The sequence below is a fragment of the Typopeltis vanoorti genome, chromosome 3 (assembly GCF_054136105.1).
Source record: "Typopeltis vanoorti isolate ZY-2024b chromosome 3, IOZ_Tvanoo_1.0, whole genome shotgun sequence".
NCBI lineage: Eukaryota > Metazoa > Arthropoda > Arachnida > Uropygi > Thelyphonidae > Typopeltis > Typopeltis vanoorti.
In genome coordinates, this window is record NC_143551.1 from 101,035,809 (window position 1) to 101,053,682 (window position 17,874).

At 35.6% G+C, this 17,874-nt stretch overlaps 1 protein-coding gene across 1 annotated transcript in view; it reads right to left on the minus strand.

The window, feature by feature from the left end:
• The window catches only part of Ipo9 (Importin 9), a 493,522-nt gene that overhangs the window by 322,358 nt on the left and 153,290 nt on the right, over positions 1-17,874 (minus strand). Inside the window, exon 9 of the mRNA XM_090390464.1 lies at positions 6,816-6,967. Within this exon, the coding sequence (XP_090246590.1) occupies positions 6,816-6,967 (152 nt within the window). The remainder of the gene's footprint in view (positions 1-6,815; positions 6,968-17,874) is intronic.

Here is a 17,874-nt window from a genome sequence, read left to right on the forward strand (position 1 = left end):
TGACACTTAAAAAAAAAAAAAGTAAAAGTTGGTCTTTATTGGCAATCTTAACAGAAGACTAGGAAATAAATACCAGATAGAAATCTGTTGTTTAATATGAATGCAACATCCTTCTTTGATGGTATCATATCTTGTTTGGTATGAAGACAAAACTATTGTTCTCAATACTTGAAATACTGGAGAAAAGAGCAAACCTAATAATAATGGTTAAGTAACTACTGGGTAGATCTCTGTTCAGAACATGGACTAGTCATTAATAATACCATGTTCCAACAAAACTGTACACAAATTCATGTGGAGAGAGGACACACGAAAGAAGAAAGTATAACTGATTATTATTATTAATAGTGACACATTCACACTGGTGCAGGACACAAGATAATACATGGGATTTAAAATGGTGATAATTTAGTTTTGAGGAGGATAAAAATGAATTTCATATTGAAAAGAAAACACGTAAAAAAAGTCTTAAAAAATATATAAAGTCAAGCAGCTTTCACAGGTGAATGAACTACAGACTCAAATATATAAATACGATTCAACAAAAAGAGTTAAAACAAGAATCAAATGTTGGAGACCTAGTGTCAAGCACTGAAGAAAACATTCACTCAGCCAAGAGAAGAATGTCGTGAAGATGTCTACAAGGGTGGAAAATTCAGAACTCCATAGTAGACTGAAGAAACTAAAAAGGCAGTCATCCAAAAGAAGAAAACATTATCAAAAGTTCCTAGCAAATAAGTCAGCATATGCCCTGAGAAAATAGAGATAAATGTAAGAAAGTAAATCAAAGTGGAAAAGTTGCTAAACAAAAGTTATGAAAAGATTGCTAAGAATACAGAAGAATATCAGCAGGTGGTAAAACATTCTGCAGGTTACTGATTATATTGATATTTTGAAATGCTTAAAAATGGAGAGAAGAATACTATAAAAGGAAATTAAGATAATAAAGATGACATGAAAACTGCTGATAAAGATAACTTTAAATGTCTGGAGTAATTCAGCCAGCCTGTTTGGCCAAGTGGTTAGTGCACCCGTTCTCCTAACAACAGGTCATGGGTTCAAATAAGCATGGATGTTTGTGACTGTTATGATGGAAGATAAATTTTACTTCCCAGTGTCAAACCAATGCCCTGGTTATTGGAGGTTTGAAGTGGCTTGAAAAGTTCGATGTTTGGTCTCTAGACAAACATCGAAAAACTCTAGAGCAGGATTTTCAGACCATGTAAACTAATAAATAAAAAATACAAAAAAAAAAATTACTATGAGCATACTGACACCAGCTTAGTCAATTGGTCTCCGAATCTTCTCTACCATCTCCTGGTCACAAGAAACCAAACAAATCTGCACACAGAAGTCAAGATATAAGGCAAATCATAGCCTTAATAAAGAGGGATAATAACTTCCCTAACCTTACCTATTAGAGTGTTTTCCAACATCCAAATAATCCTTTAACAATTTTATCCACTTTTGCAATATGCCTTCTGAACTTCAACTATGTCCAACATTATCCCCAAAATCCCTAGCCTCATCAATTTCCTACAATTCAGTACCATCAATATGATACACTATATGCAATCTTTCAAACCCAGTGCACAACCTTACATTTTCAACATTAAACTGATAATCATTATCCTTTGCCAATAGTGCCAATTTATTTAAATCATCACTTTAATCAACTATGTCCCCAGTTTTTCATCGTCAGCAAACAACTGAATATCCCCTCAAATCTTTCCATATTAATATACAAATAAAAGAATAGTAGTCCTAGTACAGACCCGTGACGTACTCCACTAGTCACCATCATTCTCCTAGATTCCACTCAACCATATACCACTCTCTGGTGTCTGTTCTGTCAATCCTCCCCCACACACATCTATGCTACTAGCTTCATATCCATTACAATTTGCACCAACTTGTTTTAATAGTTTTCCATGTGGTATTCTGTCAAATAGCTTTATAAAGTCCCTCAATATCATGGTATAGCCATTTCCTTTATCCAATTCTGCTGTCACTCGATTATGAAATGTGAATTAATTACTACCTTCTACAAATTCATGCAGCCCTATTGCATATTGCATCCATATCCACCAACTGTGGAATTTTACCTTTAACCAATTTTTCCAACACTCCTCTTTATTGACAATTCTGACATGAGTCTCTGCCACATCAGCAACTGCCAAATTTCCACCTGGATGACACACCTTTGCATAACAATCACTCAGCAAATGAACTATTTCTTTTGCCTCTGTCACCTTCCTACCATGAGCACTGTTTAAAGTCATCCTAACATAGTTATTTTTCTCTTACTTGCCACATAATGAAAAAACTATTTTGGGTTTACTTTGACTTGCTTAGCTAATTTTCTCTTATAATCTGATTTGTCCTTTCTTACAAAAACTAGCCACCCTTCTTGCTTTTGCTTTGTACTGCTCATAAGCACTCTGATCACCATTTTGTTTTTAAATGCCCTCCACAGTTTTTTTTTTTTTTTTCCCTGCTCTTGATTTATATTTTTACTCAGTCACTTAATTCCTACTTGGTTTATCATCCTGACTCTGGGTATGCAGTCTGATACTACTACTCTCAAGCAATCTCTGACCACTTGACATGCACTACTCACATTCTTTCCTCATATTATCTTCTCAAGCCATGCCACTGTTTCAAGATGACTCCCAAGTCTGTCATAATTACAATCTTAAAAGTTAGACATAAATCTTTTCTTGACAGAGAATTCCACATGTTTGGCAACTTCCCAGAACAACACTGTGTTCCCAATTGGAGACAGAGTATCTACCTTGGTTATGGATATGTATCTTCTGATGCTGTTATCAGATCCAACACACTCAAACCACTTGTGCCCTCTATAACATGTTTCCTTACCAACTGCATAAATTCCATTTCCATCTTGCCATGCTCCCTTTTCTCCCTCCAATCTATGTCCTCATAGTTAGTCATCTTGGAGCAGTGCCATGCCTTGAGAAGCTACAAAGAATGTCAGTAGTGCATGGCAAGTGGTAAGAGATTGTTTGAGAGAAGCAGTATCAGACTACATACCTAAGATCAGGAGGATAACCCAAGTAAGAATTAAGTGGGTGAGTACAGATATAAAGCAAGAGCTGAAAAAAACACTATGGAGAGAATATAAAAGAAAATGGTGATCAGCAGGCTCATGAGTGGTACAAAGCAAAAGCAAGAAGGGTGATTAGTTTTGTAAGAAGGGACAACTGTTTGGCACTCACTGTGCTCATCTGCTGATACATGGCATTTACATCTTCCTGTGGACCCCCCCCATCCATAGCAGCACCCAACAATATATTTTGTCCTATTGGCCTCTATCTCACACCAGACAGCCTCAAATGAACAATCTTCCCCACACTTAAAATCCTCCTTAAAATTTAATTTTGTTGGTTGTAATTCTACAGCCATCAGCAGCAATACCCCGCATCCTGTCCTATTCCTTCTATCCTCCCTGAAAATACAACTCTTTATATTCTATCCCTGAAACTATATAGTGTGCTGTCAACAGATCTCACTGATGCATATAATTTTTGGCCACATTGAGCTGACCAATGCAAAAACTCCTCTTCCTTATTCCTGATACTTCTTGCTTTCTTGTACATGGATTTTAACATCCCCTTGTACCCACAATTACTTTTGCGTAATGTAATTACCAACTCATCTGTACACATGCTCATTTATGATGGGTGGAATTATAACCAGGCATGCTTGATTGCATCCTTCCTAATATCTCTAGTTTCCCAGTTTTTGCACTTCCAAAATCTCACTAAACAACACTTTCTCCACAAATCTAACTCCAAAACCATTTAAATGTAGTCAGTCAGTCAGGCATATACAAGTTCTTTCATCTATCAGATTCACTCCATACATCGATAAACTGCACACTATTCCTCCTGCACAATCTTCTCATTGACTCATTAGTAATCAGGGCCCTTCTCAACTCTGTCCTATCATAGCAAGATAGCACACTCACAATTTTTACTTACTCACTCTTCATTTTTGCTTCTTTCAACAACTCTTTTTAATCTTCTCTCATTGCATATTTCTCCTCTTTCAAATCATTTGTTTCTGCCATAATAATCATCCCTTTCACTTGTCCCTTCTGCTTCAAACCTGGGAAACATGCTTTCGTCACTTGCTTTTTTTAAGTATACATCCCCTTGTACCTACAATTTGAATCAGAAACCTGTGAAATTGTTATTTTTTATAGATTATATATATAGTATATTAACTATTTAGTCTACCGGCTGTGCCTTTGTTAATAATTATACTATATACTTATGAGGTGATTTATTATATAAATCTCTTTTACTAACAATTATTTTTATTTTGACTCCGAGTGTCCCTATATGTTATTGTATTGCACAAAAGTTCACTCCAATTGGTGCAATGACTTTAACTATCTCTTTCAGAATCCAACTAATCACTGACTCAAAACCAAGTACAAAATAAACACATTTAATAAAACTAAAACAATATATATACACTTCTAGCAATAATACATAACTATAACTACAGATTATATGGATCCAAGGCCTTATTTAAAATTATAAACTTACTCTTAAGACTAAACACTTTTTCTTTCACAATCACAAAAAAATGTTCATAGTCTTTTTCTCTTTCTGTTAAGGCTCTTTTCCAGAAGTTATACAGCTTTGTACTTCATTTTCAGGATCCTTTTCATCAATCAATGTAACACACATAAAAGTCTTCTTGACTAAATCTTGTTTCCTTTTAGTAGCAATACTCATCAGATCAGGCATCCTTAATACCTAAAAATCTTCTTAATTAATATATTTTCTAAACATTCACTTTCAGGCATCCTTAATACTTATAGAACTTCCTTATCAATATTTTCTCTAAGAAAAAACATTCACTTTAGAATGTAAGCAACAAGTTCTTCTTTCATTCACAATACTAAATGACAGTCTTAACTATTTCCACTTTAAAAAACTTACAGTTTCAAGATTTCCTTTTATTCATTCCTTATTCCTTCTTGAAACCTATTATTTCCACTATTCCTTTTTCGGAATACACTATAAAATTTCTTCCGACTGCCACACACAAAAAAAATCAAGTTCCTTCCAACTTGAATATTTACCGGCCAGTGTTCTAAAAACTTCCGAACGCTCTCTTGTTTACAACCGTTACTTGGATACGCAACGCTTTCCTTGTCAGCTGTCAATCACACATCAAATCCTCTCCGGGAGCATGCGCACTCCACAAAAGTCAGAAACTACGCACTACAATAAAATGGCTGACTCGCTGTATCCATTAGCGCTAAGAGAAAGTCTTTCACAAAACACAAAATTCAACATTTTTAAACCACAACAAACTTTCTTATAAGTAACACAAATATTCAGTTTAGTAAGTACATCAATATTTTTTTACTTCTTTACATGTTACTTCTAATATAACATTTTCATAACGAGCACATCACAAGTGCAGACACTGCGTGTATGAAAACAAAACTAACAAGCATAATTAATACGTAAAAATATTCAGAATTTTTAATATGATTATTTTTACAAAATCATGTTCAGTGTTGATTAATCATTTCTGTACCCATGCTCATTTATCACTGGTGGCCAGACAAATGCTAGATTGCATCTTCCCTAATATCTCCAGTTTCCCTGGTTTTACACTTCCAAATTCTCACTAATTCTCCCCTTTCAAATAATTTGTTCCTGCCATAACAATCATCTTTCATTTCTCAGAATCTTCTAATCTTCATACAATAGCACATCCTTATTTGCAGTTTCTTACACTTTTATACCCTCTGAATTGACATTTTCTGTCATTCTCACACCTGTTGTACCACATAGTAATTGTTTCTCCAGTTGCTCTAGTTCTCATTTCGTCCCATGAAGATCACAATGTAAACATGCTATTTCAATGGCCACTTTTCATGCTCTCGTTCCAAGCACTATCATTCACAACTTCCGCATTTGCCAGACCACTTTTGCTATCCTTACTTACATCATTAACATTCATCAATGATGTAAGTAACAAGACTCACGTTTCTTGCACTGACACACAAAACATTTACAACAAATTCTCTCTCTCCATTCACACTTTCATATCATATCCTGTTCACTCTTGGCAATGAATACATAGAACATACACTATATCATACAAGATCCCTCATGCTAAACCAAGTACAGAATGAGGGATAACAGATTAATTAGGAGGAAAATTGTTGATAGGAAGCTGGTAATGATGCAAAATTTTCATATAGCACTATCATAATATCCTATACACCACACGATATTACATATCAGGAATTTTGTAATGAAGAGAAATATAGTGGTAATCAAATGATCTTCAAAGTAATCTGTACAGAAATTTCTTAAGTATGCAAGATAGGGCAACTCATAACTGTTCTTCCATCAGTTAGCAAAACTTTTCTCTCTATAAAATAGCCAGAATACATAACAAAAAAGTAAAACAATATCAGAAGAAAAACTATTTAAGAATATCCTCAGTACGATCATGTTTACTGTTCTTAAAATATGTCTTTTATACAGAATTAAATCAAGTAATTTTAAGAGTGGGGGGGGGGGGGTCACTTTGTATTCAACATATTCAATGTATGCATGTAAATAACTTAATGTTAACTATTTTTGCTGTGTTCGCTGTGTTCATTCTGACAATGCTAGTAGTAAAGATAATAATTTTTTATCCATTTTATTGAATTATATAAATGTTGCAGCAACATGTAAGATATGTCAGATTGAGATATGTAAAATAAGGTTATTAAAAAAAATGCACAGTTCACACTTTTAAGATGTATTTACCTGTTCCTCTGTTATCTGCATGTAAAGTACTATATAATACAATAAATCTGCCATGCCTTTTTTCACCAGTCCTCTAAATTTTGGTATTTCCATAAGTGCACTTACAAATTCAAATATACTGAATACAAGATTTTCAAAGCCCAAAACTTCCCCTATAGTAGGAAAGACAAAATCAATTTCATTTGGATTTTATTTAAAAATGAAACATTACTAATATAGATATATGAAAACAACCATGTAAAAAATTATCATGGTATGGGTAATTATTAGAAATATTACATTGTCCAACAAGAGCATTTTATTATTTTAGGCATAGAAATTAATAATGGAGCTACACACCCCCAGAATATCATTATTCTATGTTACAAGAATGCCAAAACATAAGCTTGTCTATTATATACATATATTATTATTATCTAAGACCTCATTGAGGGAGGCTATAAATCACCCAAACCAGCTGTCATCTTTCCTTAAATTCATTCACACTTTAAAATTTTATAAAGAGCCAAAAATTAAGTACCTGTATATTTTAATATTGTATTGGCAGGCATGGTTGGTCAAGCAGATAGTACTTCCATTCTACGACTGAGAGTTTCATGTTTGAATCCAATTACAGGCATGGATGTTCAAAAGTCTTTAAGAAATAGATATTCTTTAGATCCCAATAATGCTTACCATAAGCCTAAAGAGGCTTCAAAAACTTCTGTTTGCTCTCCAGAATGGGATTTCCATAAAGCATATAACAAATAATATAACACACTTTAGCCCATCCATGGTATTAACATACTATAGGTTTCAGAGTAAGACTGAGGAAATGTCCAAAGGTATTTCCTCAATTGTACTCAAACTGTGCTCTAGAGCTAAAGAACTAACACCTATCTTACAATCTTTTATATTTAGTTGGCATATTTTACAATCTTTTACAATAATTTACAATCTTTTATATTTAGTTGGCACTTATCCCAAACTTGGAAGCAAGCATTCCAATCTACTCCAAAAAAAGGGAGGTAAGCTGCGATCACATCAGTCCTCTAAATATACTGAAAAAGGTCACTGACAGTCCGGTTCCATTCTCCTCTACCTAAAGGCCAACTAGTTAATGACCACTAGTATTGATTCTATCTTTCACAAAAGATTCATGCCAGATCTCAGCCCTACCTCATCCACAACTGAACATAAGTCATGGGAAGTTTTGGAGAAATGCATTGCTCTTGAAATTTCCAGATCATTTAATTATGTCTGGAAATCAAACCCTGCTCAGTAAATTGTCACTCTTTAGAGCACCTTCTGTAACTGGGTACTAGCTTTCTGGTAGTTCACTGCATGCCATGTGGCTGGCTTCCTCTCAGTTTTTCCACCAGTACGAAAGTACTTCAGAGCTCTATGGCCCTCTTTCTCTTATACATTAATTACCTTCTCTCACAATCAATAATCTATCTATAGATATGATGCAACAGTACACTTCATTCCTCATACTCATCCAACAAACCATGCAGCAAATAACAATTTTCTTCCTTTTCCAGGACTGCCACTTTAACTTCTTGGGTCTTCAAAGTAAACAGGTTCTTGTTGGAGATCTAAACAACAGAATAAGCAATAAGCACTAGGCATAATAGAAACATTTTGGGAAAATTTGGAGAAAAGAGCAAGGCTAATAAGTACCTCAAATTTCTGTTAAGGATACAGGCCACACAAAAAAATAAGTCTTATTGACTTGTTCAGATTTTTCTACCCTTGAAAATCACTTCACCACATGCCTCCTTGGATAAATGAATGTTTTCTTCTGATATTGTCACTGGGTCTCCAAGATTTGGTTTTCTTCTTTTCAAACTATTTCTTTTTTTTTCTTCTTTCTAATAATATATTTTTTTTTATATTTGAGTTTCAAGTATACTTCTGAAATCATCTCAGCTTTGATACTTTTCAAAGCTTTTGTACATATTTTCTTTTTCAATACAATACCCATTTTTATCTTGCTCGAAACTAAATGGGGACTTCCTATTTCAAATTCCTTGAAGTATTCTGAACAGAAAAAAACAAACTTTTTCTGGTGTTTATTTCTTATTCTGCTGTTTAGATCTCCAACAAGAACCTGTTTCCTTTTAAGTCAGCTGCCTTTTTCTAATGACTTCAGAAATTCAACTCCTCCTTTACTAACACTAATTATTGATGTAATTATTTAATTGCCCTGTCAGTTCCACTTCTTTTCCACTGAGTGATATTTCTTACATAGACTGTGCCTATTTTCAATTATCTAGTTCCAAAGTTAGTTGATCCTTGAGTCAAGTAAGTAGAATTACTCATACCTGGGAACATGAATTTTTACAACTCACTGTTGTAGAATCTAGCTGTCAACAGATTTCAAAAAATTAGGACTAAGAGTGCCATCATTCCTTTTCAAAATAATAAAGGCATGAATTATTTTTACTTACATTCATTTTCTCAGTGAAACATGGGGGATCCCTGGTTCAAACCAAGAGTAGCACTGCCACAGTCAATGTAACACCATTACACAAACAGACTAAATGATGATTAACTAGGTTATCCTATAACCAGCCGTACCACAACATCTATCCATCTGATTTGAAGTATGGGTTATTGTGATTCAATCCCTCTGTGATACAACTTTACAATAGTCTAATGCAACCAAGCAAATCAAACTGAGCTTTGTCTGGAGTTGATAACAGGCTTGTGTGCAGTAACACTTCCATGGAAACTGAGGCTATGGAGTTTGGCTTGATCTTTTGATCCTAATTACAAAATCCATAATCAAAAGCACAATAACAATTGAAAGGTTTCTGCCAAAACATAGTGTATGGAGAAGGTCATCAACAGTCAACTTCTCCAGCATCTGGAGAACTGTCAACAAATCAAAAACCATCATTATGAATATCACCAATCACAATCCATACCAGATGTCCTGGCCTGTATTGCCCACCTCTGGATGTGTAGCATGGGAAAGTTTGGAGAAACTAGTGCTACTGTACTTGACATTTCCATAGCATCTGATAGGATCTGGAATTAAGGATGTCTTAGAAAATTGCCATCTTATTGTCTTTCATCCTTACATCATAACAGAATTGATATTTTTTTTTTCTCACACTGTTCACTATAAAATAGTGGAAGGAGTTCTCTTTTCAGATTTTTCCTGTTAATGCAGATATTCTTCAGAGTTCTCTTATTTCATCAACACACTTCTTTATGTGAACATGGATGACTTGCTCTTGCTGATCTCAATTCTGATGGTACTCTTCACTCATCCTACTCATATGGCAAATCTTGTAGTGTTCAAACATTGCAAACTTCAAGATCACCCTATGATAAGTGTCCTAAATACTGATCTCCAACACCATCCCTTCTTGGGGTAAAAATAGCTCGCTTTCAATTCTTCTAAAACACAGTTTTATTATCAGTAGTAATCGGAGAAGAACCTTAGTTCTTCTCCAATTACTACTGATAATGTTCATCTTAAGAGTCAAGACAAGATCGCTCTCTCTCTCTTGCTTTTTTGGGTTGGCTCTTACCCCTAGCTTTTCCAGACATAATCATGTCACTTCTGTAGCATCTTCAGCTTCCAAACTACTTGGCATTCTTTTCTCAATCAAGATATTACTGCTCATCTATCCAGTTGCTTACTCTGTAGAAATCTCAAATGTGACTGTCCTTGGAATAGTGCTCTCACATTCAGGGAGGTACTACTAAGAACTTTAAAAATTCTTGATGCAGTTTGGAAGAGAGTAGTTTGGTTAACTGACGATGACCCTCCTTTATCTCACCTCTCAGAGAAGCCACTTTCTGGATTGCACTTCTATAAATATTTCCATGGGCACTGTTCAGCAGAATTAACATCCAACATGTCCTCTCCCTATTTCTGCTATCATGTTGGAGGCTTAATGGATTTTTTACAACACTCAAAAAGAATTAAAATAGAATTTAATACTTCCTATATTTCGTCCTAGTCACTAGGACATCTACGGGGATTACAAAAACAATTAATGTAACATGCACACACAAATCTTACAATACTAAGCCCAACCACGTGGGTGACACTAAAGTCCTATCTAGGTGGAGCGCCCTCTAAGGGCGGTAGTAGGTGGCCTGGAATGTAAGGTGGGATCTCTGGTGATGAGTGTTTCCCAAATCTTCGGAAGCTTAATGCAACCGTATTTATTAAGATTTGGTTGGTTTCTGAGAGCTGCTGCTGCTTCTAAGAAAAGTCTCTCTTTCTTGAATTTGCTGTGGTGGAGCATGGTGGTTTTCTTCCATGATACTCTGTGGGCGGTGTCCATAACATGGTCAGCCAAGCCTGATGGCCATAGTTGTGTTTACAGATGTAAGACTTGTGTTCCTCCACCTAGATAGGACTTTAGTGTCACCCACGTGGTTGGGCTTAGTATTGTAAGATTTGTGTGTGCATGTTACATTAATTGTTTTTGTAATCCCCGTAGATGTCCTAGTGACTAGGACGAAATATAGGAAGTATTAAATTCTATTTTAATTCTTTTTGAGTGTTGTAAAAAATCCATTAAGCCTCCAACATGATGTCCTCACAGCACTTAAGCCTCTACACACGAATCCTATTTGTGCTAACCTACAGGAACACAAGAAACAGTTGCTTAACATCCTTTTATAGTTGAACTACTGACTCACTGAACCTGCTACTACCAGTCTTTTATTTCATCTACCTCAGTTCTGTGGAATAGCCTTCTCCATGGTGATATATTCCCATAGAATACACTCACACATGGCATTTATTTTCTATAGGACTTGCAGCCGCTTTGGTGTGGAAGTTTTATACATTAAAAAAAAAAAAATCTCTTTTGATTTCAGCATGGCTGAAAATGTAGCACAACTGAACATCAATATTAAAGGTCTTCATTTCATATACTAATTGCAAAATATCTTACAGCACTGGATGTGGATTGTACACAAGGGCAGAGATAGCTTGAAAAGAACTCAGTGAAACTATAAATTATATATTTCTAGCACTAGTTTTATGTGTATAAGTGCAATCTGGATAACTGTAATGCATGTTTTTCATATATACTCACTATTCAAGTATATTCAAGTGGAATATCACTTGAGACAATGTGGTCTGGAAAAACAGCAGCACATCCAAAAAAAAGTTCTGAAATCTCCAAATGCCAATATAGACAGGTAAGAATCAACATGCTTTTCCACCCTCTGTGAATTAAATAGCTGAAAGCAGAATGATGATGGAATAAGCAACTTCCTTACCTGGCTAAGTAAGGCTGCATGATGGAGTCCAAATCTCCCATGGTGGATATACTATCACATGCAATGCAGGTAATAGTATTTACATTTAGGCCAAGAACTTGGATAATTTCTTTCACATGTATACGTGAATGGAGGTCTGATGTGTATAATATTGAATAACCCAATATAGGAAAAGATAACAGTCCAAATGTGATGCCCATCCAAAGAAAATTTTTAGACAATAGTTAAGTGACAACTACTTCCACTGAAGTAAGAGAGCAAGTTCATATATTTCAATGCAAAGACTGAATGAATGTGTGAAATACAACTAGCTATTTGTATACCTTAATGATGGATAGCATCCCAATCCCACCACTGAAAGACACTCTCCCTTACATAGGCATCGACATGTGATCCATAACTGAATGAACAAGTGCTTGATAAAAAAAAAGCAAAACAAGGAACATTGTTCATCACCCATATTGTGTAGAGGATAGCATGAAGAGGATATTCAATGCTCTCTTGAATTTTTCATTTAGGTGATGTGTGTCAAAAATGATTCATTTTTGACCCTGGATCCTGCAGTACTGGGATAACTGTTTATACCTTTCTTAACAGTAAGTCTGGGTGAAAGGTACATATAAGGGAAAAACACTTTTCATTTGAAACCATTAATAAAAGACCATGAACATGATCAATTACTTGTTGAAGGTGCCTTTCAATAATCCTCATGTTATTGGAGGTTTATCCACTTGGTTATACTGTAAATTAAAGATGCCAAGAAATTATTATTGGTTTAATCCTTTATCCAAGTGTAAGCAAACAAAGTTTGCACCCGAAGTATTTTCAGGACTAGGCAAGTCGTATATAGAAGTAATGACTGCACATCACTTGCCTTAGTATCCCATAATACAAAGCACATATCCTTACAGACATGTATAATGCTATGCATTATGGGAAGGGTGGTCACTATGCAGACTGGTTTCAACCTTTATTGAGGTCTCATCAGTGGAAGTCAGACCAAAAGGTGATACCAAGGTTGAAGTAATGCAAAAGTCATATTTTCATATATGTCCATAAGGATATGTGCTTTGCATTATGGGATACTAAGTCAAGTGATGTGAAGTCATTACTTCTATATACGGGTTGCCCAGTCCTGACATTACTTTGGCATATGAACTGCATGGAGAACAAATAAATCAGAAATACATGGGAAATGGTCAGAAAGTAAGGAATCAAAAATGTTTGGAGAGCAGTCAGGATTGGCTGGTATTCTTGCAGAAACATTAATGATTTGTGTGAAATCATATGTGACGGCAAATACCATCTTTACCTACAGGAGCAGTGAAATTAGAAAAAGGAAGAACATTAAAATCTCTAAGAGATGGGGGGGGAATCAGAGTAATTATAGACAGTGGCAGAAATAAATGTCATTAATATAAAAAGAGTTGAAGAAACTGAGTCTAGCTTATTAGGAAAAATTAGTGGTGTTAAGAATAAAGATGGGAATCAAAAATGGAACTCAGACCATAAAAATTTGTGAAATGGATCTGGTGAATTTTGAAGGTCTACATTTCCATCTCTTCCACATACAATCTATATCTAATTGTTTAACTTTTCATGCCTGTTTAATCTAGTTTTAAATTGAAAGGGACATGAAATATTTAATAATGAATTCTTTGTCAATCGATATATATCTATCTATATATATATATATATATATACGAGGGTGGTCTGAAAAGTTCTCGGCCTCTACCATAGATGGCAACACTATCGGCAAGATTTTTTTTTTCTAAGGTTAGTACATCTGTCATAAGCATCCATTTGAAATTACAAGTCATTCTATCAAGTACTTTGTTTTATACAGCTGTCTGAAGCAAAAGTGTTGGCTGTATCCTTTAAAATAGATAAAATTAAGTATCGTGTGTTATAAAATTCTTTGTAAAAGATTTAACGCCAAAAGAAATTCATTCGAAGTTCATAAAAGTTTATGGGCACTCTTCTCCTTCGTTTTCGACAATTAAGAAATGGGCTGCTGAGTTTAAACGTGGCCGTACCAACCTCGAAGATAACCACGTGAAGGACGTCCAAAAAGTATAACACAAGAAATCATTGATCAAGTGCACAATAGTATTGGATGACCGGTGAGTCAAAGTGAGTGAAATTGCTGACACTATAGGCATTTCAAAAGAATGTGTAGGATACATTTTGCATGAAGAATTGCAAATGAAAAAGCTTTATGCAAGATGGGTGCCTCACAGCAGCCTGAAAAACACACTCGCATGAAAATCTCTGAAGAGTGCTTGGAGCATTTTAACAAGAATAAAACTGATTTTGTGTGTCGATTTATTACTATGGACGAGACTTGGATTAACCATTACACACCAGAATCCAAACAGCAGTCAAAACAGTGGACAGAAGCCGGTTCCATCAGCAGGAAAGGTCATGGCATCAGTGTTTTGGGATGCTAAAGGCATTTTGTTTATTAATTATCTTGAAAAGGGTAAAACAATAACAGGAGAATATTATTCCATCTTTTAACCAGACTAGATGAAAAAATTCATGAGAAAAGACCCGGTTTGCAGAAGAAAAAAATCATCTTTCATCAGGACAATGCACCTGCCCACAAAAGTGTTTTGGCAATGGGAAAATTAAGGGACCTGCACTATGAATTGTTGGAACATCCACCCTATTTCCCAGATTTGGCTCCCTCTGACTTCTATCTCTTTCCAAAACTAAAACTGTTCCTTGCTGATCAGCATTTTTCTTCAAATCAAGAGGTGATTGCAGCTGTAGAGGGGTATTTTGCAGATCTTACTGAGAACCACTACAGGGACGGGATAATGGTGCTGGAGCATCGCTGGAATAAATGTATCAGTCTTAAGGGATATTATGTTTAAAAATAAAAATAATTTGAAATCATAAAGATACCAAGTTATTTTAAACCTGGTTTTACTCAATTTCCCAAGTAAGCAAACAGACAACTAAGTCAAGTTTGTGCCTGCACGTACTGCGAGTCTAACTAACCCACAAGGTAGTGCAAGTCTAGGCAACTCGTGGTAAAGGTGGAATAAGCTCTGATCACTATTCTTAATATTTACCCTTAATGCAAAGCCCATCTCCTTGAGGAGATGTATGATGCTATGCATTAAAGGCAAGGGGCCACTACCCAGGCCAGTTTCGACCTTTATTGAGGTCTCATCAATATATGGGAGCCAGGCTTAGAAATACCAAGGTTAAGTAATACAGAGCTTATAAACTCTGTATTACTTAATTTTGAACGGAGTTTGGAGAATTTAGTCTTCCTCATCGACTTCCTCGGCAGGGTTCACCTTCAAACGATAAGTGATTGACCGCAGGTACGTGTTGAGTCTGTTTTCAGCCTTGTACTGAGGATATTGCTGTACTAGGGAGAAAATGTGTTCTTGGTTACATAGGTACCGGCTATTCACAGGAGCCCTGATGTTTCTTTGACCTCCAAGAAGGAGTGTTATATCTTGTTCGTTCTGCCTCTGTTCCTCCTTCAGGGAACAGAGTAATGAGAACCTACAAAGTAATGGATGGTACACCACCATCAACTTTTGGAATTTGTTATGCCAACTTTCTACAGAACTGTTGGTTCTCTGTGTCCTATTAATGAACAAATCATGGACATTCCATACCTCGGGTGGAAAGTGAGGGTTTTCCACCCCCTATGCCTTCTGATGTAAACACTTTCAACATACTCTATCATTTCTTCCAGGTCTTCCAAAACACTCTGCAATGTAGTCAAATACCTTGAGTATGTCGTTAATCGGCACAAATGGCAAGCCAAACAGCATTGATGCTTCTTCACATATAGCTTCCTGCAACTTTATACTGCTGTGACAGATCCAAAGCCGCCAAAGGGCCTGAGAAAAGTGAAATAGACAACATTTGCATTAAGAAATATCTCCCATGCAGCATTCATATTCGCCAGCTCAAAATACATCATAACAGTATGTAGATTCACAATGATTGTTTTGTGGTGTTGACAACATGCTGGTATATTGACCGATATGTAGTGTCTCAGTTTTTGCAGAAGTTAGAGCATACACCAGAGGCATGACATGCTCTCGAAATATTCTATGCATAGTAAACAACTGAGCAAATTGTGAGGGCGTAGTTTTAAATGTGCCATCAGAGAAGATAATGTCACTCGCTCCAAGTAAGCTTAGGCTCTCCGTTGTGGAAAAAACAAGAAGACGATCCTCGCCCTGTACACCAGAATCATAAAAAAGAAATCTGTTATGATTTAACGTTACTTGATATTCTTCCGGTATCTCAACGCCAACCGAACTTGTGAGAGTACGAGGCCTCGCAGTGTTCTGCCTTCTATTTACTAGCCCCCCATAAACTATTCCTCTCTGGCAACATAAGTAATACTCCATCTTGCTGAACTTGTCCTATAACCATATGCATAACATGTGAGGGTGGACCATGCATATTGTCTTGCGCCCTTCTCTTTAGATTATTTTTAACTTCCCTAACCTCCCCGTCCATGCCTGATTCATGTTGGTGATTGTCCTTGTCATCTGTGTACACCACAATGTCGTCTAAACTGGCAGTTGTGATGCACCTAGCATTGCAACTGTCATGAACCTCGATTTGCCAATACCGTCTAGTCTTATTCTTGTTATAAGAGTGAAAATGATAATAATTTTGTAGATAAAGAATTGGCTTGCCCCTGTCACTCATCACAATTTCCGTCATATTCAGCACTGTCAAATTTTAAGGATAAATTACAAAAAAAATTTTGACGTCAACTGAACTATTATTAATGATCACGTTACTTATAACTCCTTGGACTAATATGAAGAATTGGACAAATAGCATTGGATGAATCAGATTGGACGAAATAGGACTGGACGAATAACCTCAAACCCAGATGCTTTCAGGGCATTTCGTCCAATTATTTTTAATTGTACAAATAGTACTTGCCAAATAAGATTGCACGAAATAGCACTGGACAAATAAGACTGGACGAAATAGGATTGAATGAATAAGATTGGATGAAATGTCCTACTGGATGAGAAAAGTAATGGACGAAATCAAGGGAATGGACGAGATTTTGATTGGATGAACTGCCCTGAAACTGAATACTGCATCAAAAAAAGGGCTAATAACATATTATTCAAACCTACAAATTTTAATCTAAGTCAAATTAAGATTTACAATTTAATAAATGTTCACTTAAATCCGTAAATTATTCATAAATTCCTTCATTTATTATCAACATGTATAGGGTTTTTTTTCCTTCTTTAAAAAGAGAAAAAAATTTTCATACAAACTATTAAAATTTACAATTAAAGAATTTCTATAAAAATTTAACACTAAAATAATGAATTATTTTAAAAATATGAAAATATAATAATTATTTTTAATTTTTAAATGTTTAATAAAATTTCCCAAATAATGTAGTAAGATGGGGTGCTTAAGGGTCAAAGCTGTATAACTGAGAGGAGACCTCCACATAGCCTTTAAAGGAATGCGGAGAACCGACTAGGGCTTCTGACCTAATGTCCAATCCTCACCTTCTCGTGGTGCACCCTGTTGGGTATCTACTTTGATACTGAACGAACGAGGATGGGCTGGCAATTTGGGATTTAGCCGACCAAATTGTATTCTTATTGGTTAAACCAAAATAAAAAATGATGGTACAACATGACAAAATTTCATGCCGGCTGGGGCGTCGCCCGGTTAAACAAGCTTCCCCCGTTGTTTTCGCCAGGGAACCAGGGCGAACAGCGAAAAGTCAGCTACTGGAACAAATCTGAAAACAAACCCCAACTCAACATCACCAAAGTTAAAGATCGGTACTATC